General features: G+C 45.0%; 1 protein-coding gene across 4 annotated transcripts; it reads right to left on the minus strand.

Annotated features, from left to right (window-relative positions):
• Positions 1–757: 757 nt before the first annotated feature.
• Positions 758–17,478, minus strand: LOC135918613 (uncharacterized). Of its 4 annotated transcripts, none has more exons than XM_065452225.1 (4): positions 17,177–17,478; positions 7,826–7,896; positions 5,832–6,011; positions 758–1,895 (listed from the first exon to the last, which is right to left on the minus strand). In XM_065452225.1, exons 1-4 carry the CDS (start codon positions 17,256–17,258, stop codon positions 1,680–1,682), a joined length of 549 nt encoding a protein of 182 aa, XP_065308297.1. In that variant the 5' UTR covers positions 17,259–17,478; the 3' UTR covers positions 758–1,679. The 4 variants fall into 4 exon arrangements, with proteins under 4 accessions (XP_065308297.1, XP_065308296.1, XP_065308300.1 ...); XM_065452224.1 differs by having other exon boundaries at positions 5,832–6,014; XM_065452228.2 differs by lacking the exon at positions 17,177–17,478 and adding an exon at positions 11,009–11,130.
• Between the last annotated feature and the right edge of the window lie 1,430 nt (positions 17,479–18,908).

Below are 18,908 nucleotides of genomic sequence, written 5' to 3' on the forward strand. Positions count from 1 at the left end.
TATTGCAGGAGCTTGCGATAAAAAAAAAAGGTTAAAATAAATTATGGGGTTTTACGTGCCAAAACCACTTTCTGATTATGAGGAACGCCGTAGTGGAGGACTCCGGAAATTTCGACCACCTGGGATTCTTTCGCGTGCACCTAAGTCTAAGTACACGGGTGTTTTTGTAGTTCGCCCCCATCGAAATGCGGCCGCCGTGGCCGGGATTCGATCCCGCGACCTCGTGCTCAGCATCCCAACACCATAGCCACTGAGCAACCACGGCGGGTAGAGCTTCCGACAGTATAACGTCGCATTCGGAAGCAAGGCGTTCTGGCCGGGTCATCAAAAGGCGCGAGAGTAGGCAGCAAGACGAGCAGTAGCCGAAGAACTTGCAATGTACAGCGGACGGGCGAACCAGCCTGCTCTGCCGCACCCACTCTGAAGCGGAACGAGACGTTCCTTTGAGGGATCGCCAGCGGTTTGTGTGCAGGTGCGAGTAAAGAGCAGGCGCAAGAGACAAAAATCTGGGGTCTTTCGCTCCTTGTATATGACTCTGCCTAGGCACAACGGAGAGGGTTTCTCAGCGCGTGTTGTAGGCGCTTGTCCCTAGGCGTGCCGGCATTGCGGAGTGCGGAGTTCGCTGGCCGTTCGCGCTGTGAAGCAGTGGCAGGTTCGAGGAAATACGTTCCTACTCGCCGATAAAACAGTAACTCTAGTTTGGCATGCACCCCCGTGGTCTGTACACGTTTGCTCATGAGTAGTACATTGACACATGTGACGAGGAAAAAAAACATTTATTGAAACGTACCGCATTTTCGAAGCACCAATGACAATTCACTGTGAATTGCGAATACCAATATACACAAAACCAAAACTGACGAGCCGTATCTCAATAAGAAACGCATTCACCGGGCCTGGTGAATGATTTTCGCGTGTTCAGCATGCTTCCTACACAACGATTCATTCCAACGTCATATTACCCAATCCGCCGACCTCGTTCAGCAGTGACGACATTGAGACGCTGAGCACAAACTTTCAGGTGTAATTCACGGCCACCGTGGCCTCATTCTGACTGTGACCAGACGCTAAAGCCTAGTGTACTCGGCTTTACATGCTCGTTAAAGAATCCCAGGAGGTCGAAATAATCCAGAGCTGTCCACTCAAGCGCTACGGTGTCTATCATGCACCGTATGTTGCTTTCGAAAGTTGAACTTCATTACTAGATTATTGCATTAGCACCTGCTGTTGACGTACAGCAGTGATGTTTTCCCAATTGTGTCTTAAGCATTTCTCTATCAGTAATCGCAATAGGAGCGACAACAAAGATCTTCCGAACGAAGAAAGCAAAGCTGTGCACCAGGCAGCGATTCGTATTACCACTGGCGCCTTGTAGAGGAGCAATACCACTAAGACACAACGCAGATCGAAAGAATTATCTGGCTTCGAGAGCCGTAACGTCGCTTAAACTATGACATCTGGAACATCACTCAATTCGTCACTGTCTAAACTGATCGCTTCAGTAGCGGAGGAAACGTGTCATTAGGACGAAGACTTATAACTAGGAAGTAAAACCTAGGTGTACCACCCTCCCCCCACCCCCTTTCGGGTGTCAACTCTCGTATTTTTCTGAATAAGTCCTTCCACCACCACCACCTAACGCGTTGCTCGATTCTGAACAGCATATCACCGTAGGCGGTTTAATACTGCCTAGTAGGAGAATTCCATGAGCCGGTAATTCGTTCGCGAAACAATTCCTGGCGATGACGGGTGGTGCCCCGGTGACTACCGTGTCCATAACCGGGGTCATAGCGATCATGCTCCCAGCGACGAGCAATGTGTTCACGTTCGCTCGTGCGCTGTTCCAAATTTCCTCGTCTGGCTGTCGAGCGTCTTGAATCTTCTATAATCTGAAACTGGAGGAAAAAATGCAGAGTAAAATGCGAGTCTGAAAAACGCAGGCATTGCATGGTCTCTCTTTTACCTTCCGAGAGACGAAAGGAGAAAACCGTCACTCCATATAGTATCCTGGTTTGACCACGGTGCAAAAATTTGAAAATTTAAAATTAGATTATGGGGTTTCGCGTGCCAAAACCACGATCTGATTATAAGGCACGCCATAGTGAGGGGACTCCGGAAATTTGGACCACCTCGGTTTCTTTAACGTGCACCTAAATCTAAGTACACGGGTGTTTTCGCATTTCGCCCCCATCAAAAGCGGCCGCCGTGGCCGGGATACAATCGCGCAACCTCATGCTTGGTAGCCCAACACCATAGCCACTAAGCAATCACGGCGGGTGCAAATATTTGCGCTCATCACACTTGTTTTTTACACTGCTAGCATGTCAATAAGCTGAAAAAATGTGCTTAAGATAGGAAAAGAGCAATTGAAATACTGTTGACAGAATGGCGAGATTTTGTCTATGCTTCATTTGTGTTCGTATCATCTTTAGCAAAACGAACCAACTTGATCAACGTCATGGTTAGGGAATCGCTATATTCAGTATGGCGGAAGTCTAAATTTCCCGGCCCTGTTATATTCTGAGGAGTTGGCTTTACTTAAAAATCGAAGGCGAGCTAGAAGTCTGTGGCTATACTAGATACCATTTCATGCAGTTACCAGAACTATGAGCTAACGATATCATGAAGGATGCCTAAATTTTATAAGATCCCTCACTGCCGTAACTAAAGCACGAGTAATGGCCGCATAAAGTTCACAAAACGTTCTTAATTTAGGACTTATAACTACACTGAAGATACAATGAATATACAAAGCAATGTACAAAATATCAACATATTTCGTGTAATCCTAAGTGATCATCTGTCGTGACACGCACTAAACATTGGTGCATCGCGCAATGAGCATAAATCACATACTGCGCACTCTACCTGTTTACTCTTTGTCCTCATTATGTGTACCTAATGTATAATTACTTTGCAGTCAACTTACGACTTACATCTACTGTAAGGCTTTGTTCCTTAGTAAATATTTTGCGATGTTTTCCAGATTTTGTCTGCTTGTTTCTCTCTCTCTCTCTCTCTGTGTGTGTGCGTGTGTGTGTTATTGAAATAGTTTATCGCAAGTTGCAACCCTTAGACAACAACAACAACAACCCCCCCCCCCCTCTCGCCACCTCTCCATGCAATACCTTCACTGTTGACATGCAAATGAATGAAATGAAAAATACAGTTGTGTCGAAGTGGGTTTCTTCGTTCACGACAGATGGCCTAAAGGAATAGCGGACACAGGAACAAGGGCAAACGCAGGCAAAAAAGACATAATAAACTATAAAAAATAAAGGACACATTACACACGGCAAGTTACCGCATTCTAAATGCTGTGTGTCTTTTCGTGGCTGTATTCGTTCCGGTTCCTGCGTTCAGCTATTCTTTTGTACCGACACTAACGAGAGAAACTTCAGGTTAGATTGGTAGTCAGTTTAGGCATCTCTTCTGGCTGATATATAATGCTTTCGGAGCTTGATGGAAATTTCTCGGACAGAAAAATTGACATTTAACGAGCAAATGCAGGACAATGCTCCAGTTGAAAAATATTTGCGCCGGAATGGTTAGCACACATTGCACTCATTTAAAGCAAAACAGACCTGAATTCGCAATTCCCAATGTATAGTCTACAAATATAGCAAAAGTTTCCATTGTTTTCTCCTACGAACAGATGCTTTCAAATAAAATGTTTTGCGCAGTGCAAGGTTTCATATACTCGTATGAAACCTCAAGCTCGCCTTCGATATTTAAGTAACGGCGACTCCTCAGTATTGGCCTCGAGCTCCACCACTGGAAAAGCTGGCGCCACCGTCGGCGTGACGTGCTAGGAGGGATCACGTGGACATAGCGGCCGCGTCGGCTGCTTCGGGCGCGCCGAAGCGAGCTGAAAACGAGTTTAAATTCCCTCGTACGCTGCGGTTTTCATTTAGTGGCGAAATTTTCCCGCTTCGAGTGTCTCCTTTACAACGCTTGAAAGCACTACAACAGGTAGTGGCTGCCTTTGAAGGCGCCCGACATGGTAGGCTACTGCTCGGTGCCGCAGGGCCGGACGCACGTAACGGAGGCCGGTGTCGGCCTTATTCACACGTAGCCGCAGGACAAGAAGCTGTGCGAAGCTTGGTTCGCGAAACATAAAACCGGCAAACAGTCATCGGCTACAACTCGGGTATGCAAGCACAGACGCGGGGAAGATTTCTGCTACGGCGCCCGGTCTGCGATGTTCTGAAAACGCGCACTGAGGCGCACGCCCGAGTCAGCTGCCTGTCTAATGTCATGACGGTTTGGTCTATCAACTTGTCGATACTACAGATACTGGCTAGTTCAGTGGAGTGGAAAGGCAGCGGTAAGAAGCACATTTGAAGAAAGCATGGCATATGGTCATGTTTGTGTTATGAATTAATGCACTGGATTACAGAAAAGGAGCAGCGGGAAATCGCACGCTGAGCACGCCGATAAACATACAGTGCGACGCAACTCGAGAAATAGTATAGAATGGTCAAAAAATTTTGAAGAAAAAAAAGATTGAATCGTCGCGACGGCACATCGCAGTCCCCGTAGGCGTCGAAGTCTCTGCAATGAAATTATTTTTGAACAGCTCTGATAGCGCCCACGCAACAATGGTTGCTTGTATACTGTCAAATGCTCATATTCTGCGGCCTAAAGCTCATGGCACAGTGCGAAAACGAGCGCGCGGAGAAAGCGAAACAGTGCGCGGACAAGCATGCAGACGCGCAGTCGGTCGCTGCGAATCTGCGCGATCGCTGCATTGAGGCTTCATTCTATTACGCTCCATTTAGTTATACAAACACTATAAGAACATATTTCACATAGTTTGCTCTCAGTGTTCACCTACCTTTCACGCAAGAAGCCGGTTCGGCAGACTCCATCGCGGCGACCGTGCGCAGTGGCGTTCACTGTACGTATTCGGTAAAGAGATAGCGACTGTAAACGATTGTGTGTTTTCAGCTTGCCCAAGATTATTATTTAGACAGTAAGAAACTTCTATCGTTTCGAAAGTGCTTGCAGAAATGTCCGGGAAAGCTCGCGCGTGGTGTTTTCAGTGAGCGCTGACAGCAAAAGCTATGAGGAGCGCGCCACGTGATCCCTCATACTACGCCAGCCAGGCGCTTCCGATAGAGGGCGACTCCGTAACTCCTCGCCGCCAATATAAATGGGCCTAGAAATTCAGACTTCCGCAATACCGAATATAGCGATTCCCTAACTATGGTTTATTATTTCTGTGCTGTATTTCTATAGTCGTGCCTCCCTCACACAGTGCTCTTCAGAGTCTGTCAGGTATAAGTAAATAAATATGAAGCTGCAGTGTATATTTACGAGGTTTAATTTCGTAATAAAGTAGGCACGTCTGAAAAAAAAAAGAAAGAGGTCGAAGTGCACTTCCAGATTCTTACCGTGCTAAAATACATAGTGAAGTCACATAATAAACTTTAATGATACCCAGTGTAACAATTGACCAGGGGTCTTGGCGATGCCAATAAATTTCAAACAAAATGCTACCTTGCAGGGTAACGCAAGTTAGAATTGTAGGTAGGTGCGCGTGGATCACTACCCATAAAAGTAGTTTATAATCTAAGCCTATACAAGTAGACCAGAAAATACCGTAGTTTTTTTTTTCCAATTGATTAAGCAAACTATTCTTCCGCACAACAGGTCCAGCTACTTAGTCACTTTCCTCACCGCGTTCCATTGCGACGTGCCGGGTAAGTAAGGTTTTGCTGGCTGAATAAAAGCAGCAAGGCGCGCTGACTGCAAGAAAGGGCGCGTGCAGATGGTGCGCAGACCGATGTGCTGCAGTAACTACAACGCGGTCCGGCTCGACGACGCACCTCAGTCCGACGCCTGGAATTTCCTGCTCGACGCTCGTTGATGGGGCTGCGATCACGTCCAGCGCGGTAGGGAGGCCGACTGTGACGCTCTTCTATGGTACAGTTCGTGAAGATATGGTAGTGGACGTTCTCATTGTATACGCTTATTGACGGCACCAGGGGTTGAACAGGTTCATCCACCTGCTGTGGGAAGAAGCAGAAATAATAACACCTACAGACACACACAAAAAGGTGTCTAGGTGCTTAGTATCAGTGCTAGCATATATATATATATATATATTGGACGTAGCAATAGAAGTAATGATGACTGTATTTGTGGCCCCCTTCATGGGAACGCCTCTGCGGGCCTCAAATTTTGCCGGGCGAAATCTGGTGATTCAATAATCGCTATTTAAAGCTACCCAATTTTTATTTGACGCCACAAAGTTCCGCATTCTGTTGTTTTCAAACCAACGATAAGTACTAAGCAAAGTTGGGAATGATGCCAAGACTTCCCGAAAAATTGGGCATGGAAGAGTATTCTTTCACAGTCACACACGACTCTCATTAAAAATTTTCTTTTCTGTTTTGTTTGCTTTTTAGCATATGAAATGTTGACACAAAATTTGTTTTCGACCTCTGAAGATATGTTCTTATGGTGTCCAAACAAAGCGGTGCATATTGCCATTCGATAAAATAAAAGAACAGCAGGTGTAATAATAAATAATAAGTGCAATAATATTGATGACTAGATGATGACTACATAAGAACCGCAAAGCGCACGGAGATGTGCTCTGGTCTTTGCATCCACCGTGGCGAGCCGACTTGTGAGGAGGCCGTACTTCTTATCGGTCACGTTTACCAAGAGCCACGAAGTAAGGAACATAATATAGTGCAACAACACAGTCACACAGAAAAAAAAAAGAAACACAGACGAAGTGATGTGCTCTTCCTTTGTTCATTCCCTTGCCACTGTGTCGATTCGTTATAGTTACCAGAAATCGATGGAACGAGAAATGAAAGGCGTAACGTTAGGAGACAGGAGGACAGTCTTGTGGATTAGCGAGCAAGTGGCGGTAGCCGATATTCTTGTTGACATTGGGAACAAGCAATAGAGTTGGGCATGACGTGTAGCTCCGTTGGTCAAAACGCTGTCGTCTATTAAAATTAGAGAATGGGCGCCTACGAGAGCGGAAGCGTAGTCGCGGGCGGCAGTGAAATAAGTTGTTTGATGAAATTAGGAAACTTGCACGTGCGAGGTGGGGGTCAGCGAACTCAGCACATGGATAATTTAAGATCGCTGGGAGAGGTTTTTGTTCTGCAGTGGAGATATATATGATAATGAACACGATTATGATGAAGACTAGTCCAGTAACTTGACCCCTAACACTATAATGTTGACGCTTTAGCCAATAGCCACTGAAGTCGGTCTGTAGTTTCCGCCCCAGTTGATTAGCTCATTTTATATTCGTATATGCTGCCACTGTACAAATAACAGGTTTCTAAAAAGCTTTAAATAGAAGGAAAATGTTTAAAGTGCAACCTATATGACGACAAAACAAGGAATGCTGCATAGAGGACATTTTAGAAATTTATGCAAGTGTCTTTAATTCACTGGTGAGCTTTTTTTAATTGATGCTCCTCGTTCTATGTGTGCGCTGAATAAACCACCAGCTGGAAACTTGTAACTATCTCAGTCTCCGCTTCTTTTCAACGGTATTTGCATGTTTTTTTTCTTTTGTGTGTGAATGTCTTTCTCACCATCATATAGCCAGCTAGCAATCGGCTTGAGGCAGTTTTCAGTAGCGTATGTTATTGCCCCGCAAGATTTGAAAACGGCTTTTTACAATGGGCGGTAATTTTTATTTGACGTTTAATTATGACGTTTTACTTAAACAGTCAACCAATAAGTAAACTGATTTCATCAATTTATATTACTATACTTAAAAATGGGACGTTTAGAGTTTGTTCTTTATGCTCAATATCGAAGTTGAGTATAGGAAGGTTCTACGTACCTTGTTTTGTACTTGGGAGGGAGACCAATTTTGCAATGGACTGGATCCGGTGTCGTCGAGCGGGAACTCAACTGCATGACAGCAGGAGCACAATAACGCATGTTATTGCTTAGGCAAAGAAATGCCGCACATTATTTCTGGCCGGTTGTACTGTGACATGATGACACAGAGATTTGACTAGCATTATTTTTTTAATTACAAAAGTGCTTTGTTACTAGGTCTCCAGCCCACTTCCGTCTAATCGTGTCATTGAACTGACATCAGCCATGACCCACAATGAAATCTGGAACAGATGAAGAATGGTTGCAATATTTTGTGCCATACTCGGCATCAAGTTCGTAGCAGTCGTGGCGCATTCGACTAACTGTCTGTAATTTTTATTACCCTTTCGTCCTACATCTGCTCTCAAGGCGGTGGAGTCTATGCGCATATTTGGCAATAGTGTAACGAATAAGGACGATCATGTGTGCATTGCAAAGAAGTAGTTCACGAAATGACAGTGGTGCCTGCTTCACAACCTGCTGCGGTCGGCAGTCAATGAGTTCAAAGCTGGATGACACGCTAAAGTGGACTGATATTTAGAAGACACTATTCCTTGGCGAGTTGACGCCTCTTTTCCTTATCGGGTACATCTATTTCTAACCTCTGCTTCTAGCCTCTATCGAGGGCCCATCCTGGAGATAGCACAGTCTACAAGATGTGACGAAACTGATGGTGATGGTGACGTTGACCATTATGCATATAATTTGTTCTGAGAGCCCCACCGATGATGAAAACGTTGATCGTGAGGATTGTTCTGCTGGTGCTGCCGATGCTAAATGTTGAGAGAAAGTTGGAAGGCGACTTAACGTTTAGTTGACGACGATGAAACGTTGCCTAGGCAGCTCTCAAAATAAATTATATCGTTCATACACCCTGTACTACCCTACCCTCCCCCAAACTCACTCAGGAAGACACTGTCTTTCATTGACTTCAAGGAAAGCTTGAATCTCCTTCCTACTTTTTTTTTGTCCTGTTGGCTCATCCCCCTAGGTGGTTAGCGCGAGCCATATTTTTGCCAGCAGGCTTTCTTTGCATAGAAAGGTAACAGAGGTGACCGGGGATTGATCTCGTAATGGCTTTTGACAACATTGAAGCTGCATTGTTCACAGAAGTAACTCGCATTTATCGGTTTTGATTGATTGATTTTTCTGATTCTGAAGCTTTGTTTATATCTTAAGGATAACACTTGCGAAAGCCTGCGCAGAGAGGCATTGGGAATACACAGTACGTCTGCGATAAACGTAACATCCGTTGATACCATGCTCAAGGAAAAAAAAAACAAGAGCAAGTTCATCGTTACGGTGGGAACATGGAAAATTCCGAGGGCTCCTATTTTTCGGAACCACCTGTCAGCAAGTACAGCCCAGTATGGTTACATCTTATCAAGGAACACTGAATCATCACTTCTGAAGCCATTAGAATTTGGCTTAATATGCTTGCCTGGGGAAACATGTTTTTTCTATAGATGCTCGTGCAAATTGTCACATTGCTAAAAAAAAATAAGTTGAAGAAATTGAGCGGTTCCCTTGACTTGAATGCGGATTGAGCGTTACGTTGAAGAGCGAATCAAATTACAAATTTAACTGCACACTTTTAGCTACCGAGCTCCTAGCTATGTACGAGTAGATGAGAATCGAATAATCGTTTTGCTCTGCATCGATTGCACCGCAGGTGTGCTGCATTATAAGGAAAAACTTAAAATCTGCGGACTGTAGGGAGCTTTCTTTTGTTTAGCCCATCAATCCTTTTTTTTCTTTCAGACATTCTTGAAAACTGAAAAAAAAAGAACAAGAAGCTTCAGCATCAAGCAAAAATCCCTTTGAATAAGCAGCAAGAAACAATATCACACTTCCAGAAGCTGCACTATGTATTCAGACATATTATAAAGAAGGCAAAATGGATGCTTTATGCACTTTCTTGAAATATACCCTCCATATGCGAGTACAGGTTTTTGCAATATCTTCCTAAACATTGTGGCAGTATGCTGTAAAGTAAGTAATCGCATTTGTCTACTTCAGTTGCTCTACCAGACGTAGTTCACAGAAATGTGCCGAACACTATTCCTTTTGGGGCTGACTTTTGGATTTGTAACATTTGTGCTTTAATTTTTTCCTAAACTTTACCAATATACTCATGAATGTTTTGTAAAAACTATGAAGCACGGCTGAGCTTCCTGCGATAGGTAGACTTTACCTTTCCATTCTAAATGCAGCAATTCATTTTAATAGCTCCGGTCAGTATATGAGAGAATTTCTACATCTGACGAGTATCCGAATAAGTAAATCGTAGTTAGCGCCAAGCTAAAGCCTCATCTAAAAGAAGATTGAATGATTTTTGTCGAGTCCGATTGCAAGCGGAATAACAGAATATCAACGGCTTCTTATGCAAAGCGTCACATTTCGCACTTTTTTTCTTTAGTAACCTGAAAGAAATATGGAGGTCACGTAGGCTCGAATGCAAATTATGTGTTGTTTTTTGCTACAAATCATAATACGCCTTTGACACCCTGTAGCCTCATGACGCGATTTCGCCACTATACTTCATCCCAACCCATACCTTGACGTCATGTCGGACGACCCGACATGACGTCACAACCACGTTCATTCGTGACAATCTCCGACTCACAAAGCAGCACTCTGCACACGGAGCTTTGGGTGAGGTTGCACACTCTAAGAAACATATCCCACGGGTGCATTCATTTTATGCATGAAAAGTTCAGTCACCTCCAACACTGGCTGTTTTAATGGCTGCCCAACATGTGAAGTTAGCCTGAGCTTGCACAGTGTGAAAATCTGCTGATACAGAGCCATTCCTTTTGTGCCGGACGCCCATATCAGTTTTCGTAAAGAGCCGACAAACTTAGCCTACATGTATGGCAAACGATGTGGAAACAATTACGCATGTTCTAACTTTTTATAACAAATATCTTCAATTGCAATTCAATTTAATAAATTTTCCCACACATGGCACAAATAATTATAGAATTTTTAACCTCACATTTGAAGTTATTTCTCAGTGCAGGTACTTTCAAATGTTTCTTCAGCCCCTCGAAAAAAACAAGTTCTAAGGGCGAGCAAAAAATTCACGTGACAGAGCGGCACAGTATCGTTATAAAACTTCGACTTGCACAAACTCACATACCCCATTCGCTGTCGCCATCGGGCGATCCACTTCGCTTCACGTTCACGGGCTCCAGTCGCGACATGACGAACGCGCGCGCGCAAATGATGTACTAGCTGTATGCCGCGCACCGTAGACGCGCCTGCTGCACACGGCGCACCGAAGCTGACGCAACTAGGACGTGCGGCGGGGACAAATCGTAGAGAATAAACGGCCGCACGTGACGGCGCCGCGTCTGTAACGGAGAACCAATCACTGCGTGCGATGTGGCTAAGAGCGTTTTTGGCGGGAAAAAAATGTGACGGGCGTGTCTGGAAGCGCAGCTCGTGCTGCTTGTGTACGTCGGTTTGATCGCGTCGGAACGAAACCGCGACAGAGAGAGAGAGAGGGAGGAAGGGCAGGCAGCCGTCGGCGCGGTTGAGATGAGTCACATCGTGTCTATTTCCAGCGAATGCCGATAGCACCAACAATGCGTGCTAGTTGCGTCAGCCCGTCAGCTTACCAGTGCGCCTAAGTGGAGGCAACAGGTGCGCAAATGCAGTGTAAGCGCTGCAAAATTGCATTACGAAGTGAGGTCGAAGCGTTGCTTAGGCGGACGCTTACAAGTGGTTTTAAAAACCTGGTACGCAGGTGCGTGAACAGCGGCGGTGATTGTTTTGCAGTCGGCGTGTAAAAATAGTTCATTTCTCGCTATCGGGGCGGCGGAAGTTTCGTGAAACACGAAACCAAATGCTGAAGGCATACAACATAGTGCACCGAAACTTTCGTGTAATTGGTTATGTAAATGTGCAAATAAATTTCGTAGCCTTTTTGTGCTATTACCGGTGGAGTTCGTGCCTTTGCCGTTGCTGCAAGCTATGAATGAATAAATTGAAGAAAAAGAAAGAGACCGTGGCGTCAGTGGAAGCGCTGATTTTTGTCGGTGGTCAGGACCGCTTTATCGTCTGATATCTCTCATCTATATTTATATCGCTGATTCGTAAGAGATCTTATAATTATGCGCCTAGCTTAGCAAACAAAAAAACAACAAAAAAAAAACAAAAAAAACCATGCAGCAACACACACTCACTCAGCCCCACACACACATGCACGCATGGGGTGAAAACAAAAAACTGGCGCCCTAGTGTGCTGTGTTCAGTTGCGCGTATCGCCTCAGTTCTGTAGTCGAGGATGTTTTGTACCTAATAACAGGATTTTCTGAAGTGTAAGGTTAGGCTGCTGAGCACGAGGTCACGGGTTCGGATCCCGGCCACGGCGGCCGCATTTCGATGGGGGCGAAATGCGAAAATACCCGTGTACTTAGATTTAGGCGCACGTTAAAGAACCCCAGCTGGTCGAAATTTCCGGAGTCCCCCACTACGGCGTGCCTCATAATCAGAAAGTGGTTTTGGCACGTAAAACCCCACAATTTAATTTTGAAAGTGTACGGTTTTGTAAAACGATGGCGGGTTACACCTCAAGCGTTTGCGTGCGAGTCTCAGCACGAGAAACGTTGCACACAGCGTTGCGGCTGGCTACCGTTTATCTCGGTAGTGTCGCATATCGGTGTCGCATTTCGACGCGTTGCGTCAGCTGCGCGTGACCGCGCGTGGCTTGATAGCGTTTGCCAAATGAAGCAAAACAACTTTGTTTGCCGGCGAAGTCGGCCAGGCTAACTTAGCCTAACTTTCTTTTTTATATCTTGCGACCTTAGCCTAGTCACCACCGCCACCACGGGAAAAGAAGAAAGCCCGTTTAGACCTAGGCTTATAATTGAGTGAATTTGCTTCCTTCTAAAGCAATGATTTCTTGGCAGCCGCCGTGGTAGCTCAGTTACTATGGCGTAGCGCTGCTTAGCACAATCTCAGCAGCGCTTGGTAAGTACTCGCCCGCGTACTTCTTTTAGCGTGTCCGGTATTCGGGCAAGCGCGGGCGGTTTTCCGATTTAGCGGGGGTACAGTGAACTAGAAGTACACTGTAGCAGGGGCGTCAAGGTGAGCGGCCAGATTGGTGGCGCCAGCTGGTGGTGCAAAGCTCAACTACACAAACACAGAGCTAATTACTATATTCTGCTTAGCTGCTGGCGTAAATTTTCGACAGTAGCGTAATCGTGTTCACAATTACGCCGCTGCCAAAAATTTGCACGAGTGGCAAAGCAAGATATGGTGAGTTACTGCAGTTTTAGCTATGCGTTTGTCTGGTTGAGCTCTACAACACCAGGCGGCTTCACCGCTCCGGCCGCTCACGTTTACGCCCCGACCATCCGGTAATCCGCCCAAACCGCTCCCGTTTACCGGAATAGCGTACAAGCTAAACGTCTCTCTTAAGTTTAGGTCCACGGTAAAGAATCCGAGGTGCTCGAAATTCATTCGGAGTCCACAACTACGGCATCCCTCCTAAACGGATCGTGGTTTTGGCACGTAAAATCGGTTATTTTCTTTTTCCCAAGCTGCCCTTGCGTACAACAGAACTAGGCGACAGAGGCCCTGATAAAAGTGCTTGTCCCATATCGCGTACTTCCGCCATTCCCGCTGAACCGGGTGTACGAAAGTCATGACCCCTGCCTGTAGCATGGCAATACGCAGTGCGCAATCAACGCATGACAAAGATAACAGTACAATATTATCAGAGCATAGGTTATCGTGGAGTTGAAGCTGGTCTGTGCTCGTGGCAAGTCTATCTAGGGCGAATACCGAGAGGGAGAAGTTTCGTAACTTTATTCACCCCAATACTGTGTTTACCAGGTCGGTTAATGCGTACTTTATTTGCACGCAGCACGCATCAAAGACCTTTACTTACAGGAACATAATGCAATGATGTTGACAGTGAATGCTTATTTGGAAGGAAACACTCTAGGATGGTGTTATACTTGGGAATTTTACTCAGCGGACACAATTTGGGCATTGACTTTTTGAATTTAGCGTCTAAACCTGTGCCTTGATGTTTTTATTCGTTTTAGAGGAATTGGAACAGGTAGCTCTTTGGGCGTTGCAACTTGTATTGAAAGTATTTCCTGCCTCTTCGAGCGTAATGCGACTTTAAGTAGTGGTAACATGGTATCTGCTGCAGGCGATAAAAGAAATCTGCATATATCCGTCAGCCTCGAATTGATGAATGACACTCGGGGCCCAAACAAGTATAAGGTCTCTACTCAGGCAAACATAATTTGGGCATCATTCTGGCTGCAGGAAGACTTTGCCTCAGGAGACGGTTAAGTAACGCGTAGACCAGTGGCGAAGAAACTCGGCTTCACCGAGTTTGAACAGCTGTTCTTCAAAATGGCCCTATACTATCACCCGTAGTTTTCGCACTCTGGGGTACATTGCTCTAGTTGGCTGCCGATATCATTCTGCAATGTTGCGGAAGCATCACAAAACCTAGTTAACGCCATAGGCGCCGACTACGGGGGGCCCGAGCCCCCTCTGACCCCTCCCCCCTCCCGGTATCGCGCCATTGCCAGAGTTTTGTTACCCAGATCATTTGAGGTTTCTTTTGATTTGCCTCGACCTTTTAACTTAAAATTTTATTGAGCCTAATAGCTTACTGTATCATCGTTGGCGCGGACGTGCACGGATTTTAATTCACACTTCGGTTTCTTCCTGAATTTTTTTAAAAAAGGAGGACCAGCGCATTAGAATTACCAGTGGCGGCTGCCTCATCCGTATTTTCTCACTTCAATATGTATTGTTTCAAATTCCCACTGCAAACAGAATGCACATATACATTACATAATACACAAATAGGACAATATTTATTATACTTTTTTGAAAGAGAAGGAGGTAGCCAATTAAAAATTGTTTCTAAAGGTATGGATAGCTTATGCTTAGAGAATGAATATGTCGCTGTATGTTCACCTCGCTTCAAATTGCTTTGCGTGCTTTTTTTGACCATGAAAAAAAAAAAAAACTTGCAGACTTCAGTGGCCTCTTCGGCAGTCTTTTATCAACGGCGTTTGAAATGCACGTGAATGATATGTGGCTCAGTATTGCTTCTCTTTCCGTAAGCAATGCTAACGACTCACGAACAAAAAAAAAAAAGCTCTTCTCATAATTTACAATATTCATTAGGAATGGAAACATCGTCACTTGTACGCAGAGGTAATATATATATACAGGGTGTCCGAGCTAACTATTATGTGCTTAATCTAAAAAAAGACAGAGCAATTGCGTTACTCGAAGAAAACCAAGTGCATATTGTTTCCGGTGCAGTAGAGTAGCTGCCAGTAATTTTTTCATTACTGAGATTTATTTAGGCAATTGTAATTACTTTTCTAACTCAAGACGTAATATCCTAATTATCAAAATGTCAGTGAGACATTTGTAGGCACAGCCAAGGGACATCTAAGTGTGGTATTTTCAGCGACGTACTAATTTTTTCGGACGATAAATAAACCCCGCGAAATATGAAAAATACCACGTGACTGCGCTCCCACCCGCATTATAGCTACTGTATATGCTACCGTAGGTGGCATATACCTGCGGTAGCACATACAGTAACTCTAACCCGCATCATAAAGCAGCGCCCTCGATCAAGCTCCCTCTGAGTTAGGCAGAACGAAATAAAAGAAATAATGAAAAAACATCGTGATCGAGCTAGTGCCTTATCTGCCGCGCCCCGGCCGAAGCAACGCGTAGCGTTTGGTGTTAGTTGGAAAGAAGCTGTGATAGCTGTTGTGTTAGCGTAGTTAAAGTGCACGGATGGATATCCTTTTTTTTTTTTGGTGCCACAATTCCTATTAGCACAAAAGGAATTGACCACGTCAGTGCAAATGTTTAAAGGTGTGTTTTGTTTCGTCCCAGTTGCCATGTCTTTCTCTAATGAGCAGAAGGCAAAAATGCCTTGGGAGCTGCAAATGACAACAAGAGGAAGGCCGCAAATATATATCAGTCATGGAAGTGTGGAGGTAGACCAAACGCGTCGACTATCATCAGAAATGATGCGGACCTGAGAGAAACCGGCAGCGTCAAGAAACAGCGGCGTGGGACTCCATCTTTGGGTCCTAGCCTACGCACAGATGCTCTAGCATTTACGGCCTCAATCTCTCCTGCTAACATGCGGGACATGGCCACCCAAGTGCCAATTTCCAAGTCAGCACTTTGGAGGATTCTAAACGACGGTCTTTCACCCGTGCCACCTTAACCAGCACTAATGCTTGAAAGATAGGGACCTGTATAATCGTCTAGGTTTCTCGAACTGGGTCCTCACAAAATCCAGTAAGTCATCGGACTTTGTTAGCAACATCATATGCTCAGATCAAGCCAATTTTCTCAGAAACGCACAAGTAAATTTGCATAAGGCACACTGTTGGAGTGACTACATGCAGACTGGGTAAAGCTCAATCGGCACCAGTACCAGTGGTCGTTCAATGTGGGGTGCGGAATTTACGCCGGTGCTATAATCAGTCTCACCTTCTTCTATCACACACTGAGTGGACAGCGTTACGTGGACGAAACCCTTGAAGGAGTGGTTGATGAGTTTCTCAACGAAGTCCCGCTGTCACATCTTTCACTTCTGTGGCATCAGCAAGACGGAGCACCAGCACACAGAAGCGGCCGCGGGAACGAAACTGGCTGGATGCGACTTTTCATGCGCAATAGATTGGAAGGTACGAGCCTGTAAATTGGCCGGCTAGGTCACCTGACCTCTCTCCACTCGGTTTCTTTCTTCGGGGTTATGTGAAAGATCGTGCTTACACGTTCGAGACGGACGTCAGATTAGATCAAGACAAGGATAACAGATGTCAGCAGTAGAATTCGAGCGTTGGTCGTCAAGAGAGCCACTGATGATGTGGTATCGGCGTGAGCTGTATATGTTGTCCCAAAAGTGCTGTCATATAATTCAGGTTATGTCAATAACTCTCTTTACTGTTTCTTTATATGTTCTTGTTGGCCGTAAAATTCGGCTTTTCTTCCTCTCTCTCACTATTACCGAGTTATAGCGTTTATTGAAATTCCCGTGTATCACTTCACACAGACACACTTTCATTTTTTTTTTAATTCACAGACACTTCACAGTCAGCTTAAACAAAATTAGGAAAGGAAAAAGAAAAACTGAGTTTTCCGCACGGTTGGCACTGCCACACGAGAAACGTGTAACATAAGCATAATCAGATAAACACGTGAATACCAGAACACGCTCGAGTGCCGTACAAAAGCGAAGTCAACTAGAACCAACTACTAGAACATCAAGGTAATATGCTAGTCGCCTCACCTGGTTTGAAATGCTCCACTCGGAGCTTCCAAACGCTGCCGCTGCTTTTCGTCGCCGACGTCGCCGCGATGTTTGTATTCATAGCGGTGCGTCCTCCGATGCGTCGATGTTGCGAGTAGATTGTTCTCGAATGTAGATTGTTCTCGAATACTCTAGTTACGAGCGGCCCGATGTGAGAAGGTAAGGAGAGGGCGTTGACGGATGGAGAAGGGCGAGCGCCGGTGGAGGAGGAACTGACTGGAACGGCGGAGCAGCCAGCGCGACCACAGAACTACGGCGCGACTGTCGCGGCTCTTCTCTGCTTTTTCTGCTGCTTATTATTTCTTTCCTTTTTTTTTGACGCGGTTGAGCAGAAGGAGCGCTTCTTTCCTTGGGTGTAACTGGATTGTACTAGAATACATTTCCGTGGAACGAGCGGCGGGGGCCATAGAGTTTTCTACAAAAATTTTTGTAGGAAACTCTATGACGGTGGCGGCGCATGCTTCGCAGTGAGGCACCGACGACGAAAAATACTGTGAGGGCGCTGCGATCGAAGTGGATCGGGCCGCATCAAGGTCGCGCCGTTGGAAACTGCAGGCGATACTTCTCGGAAGGGTCTTTCGTATTACTTCGCGCGCTGGTCTTTTTTGCCTTTCTTTCCCTCCTTTATTTCATTTTTCTTTATTATTATTATTATTATTATTATTATGTTTATTAGACACGTAACAGATGGCGGGCGGGGAAATTCACCGAGCACATTCAGTCTGCAGATAGGAATTTCGATTGTTTATCGTTTATAGCTTATACAGATACCAATCATCTACATTTACACTGCTTTAACGATGAAATGTACTGCTGTAGCTCCACCGGTTAGAGCGTTGCACGCATAATCCGAAGACGTGGGATCATTCCCCACTTGTGGCAAGTTTTTTTTTTTTCACCCACCTTCGTTGCCGTTAATTATTCATTTCTTTAATGCCATTAGTAACCAGAAGTAATTTCCCCTATGTTTTTCTTGGTGTCTTTGTTTGTGGTCTTCTTATCATTATCGGGGCCTCTCGGTTAATCCCCCTTCTTCTTGTTGTTTACATATTTTGACACTTTGCCTAAATGAATACAACCTACATCCTTTATTACATGTTCTGGCATTTAATGATAAATTACAAGCAATTACAATTAGGAATTGTAAATTACATAAAATTGAGAATTACAAGCGATTGGGCACAGCTGAAGTGATGCCTTGTGTTCTTTTGCAAAAGGAATGCATGGTAGTCCTGAGTGTTCTGCAAGGGAGCCGCTGCAGCAGAGCTTTCCACGGCGTCCTGAATATGACGGTAAGACCTCTAGTTTGTCTTAAATTGGTTGAACAAAGTTTAAGCTTGCATATTCTGTAAATTATTTTAAAAATCTTTGTCCATCATCCACTAATACATATTGTGTTGCTGATTTAACTGGTTAAATCAAAGATCACCACAAAACAAAACAAGTTATGTGTCATGCAGGTGTCACCAGGCCAAATCTTTAAATCTTTGTTGGATATCTGTTCATTTTCATTTATTAAAAAACCCACAAGCATCGTTGCACAAGGGGCCAGCTGTACAAAAATTTAATACGATTGCCCGTTTTGCAGGCGATCAAAAGGCACCCTAGCACACATCCTTGCAGAGTGCACTAAGCTCAAGAACCCCCCACCCTCCCTAGCCCCAACCCCCCCGAGCGACGAGACCTTGCTGTCCAGCCCCGACCTACCTAC

The sequence above is a fragment of the Dermacentor albipictus genome, chromosome 5 (genome assembly GCF_038994185.2).
Source record: "Dermacentor albipictus isolate Rhodes 1998 colony chromosome 5, USDA_Dalb.pri_finalv2, whole genome shotgun sequence".
NCBI lineage: Eukaryota > Metazoa > Arthropoda > Arachnida > Ixodida > Ixodidae > Dermacentor > Dermacentor albipictus.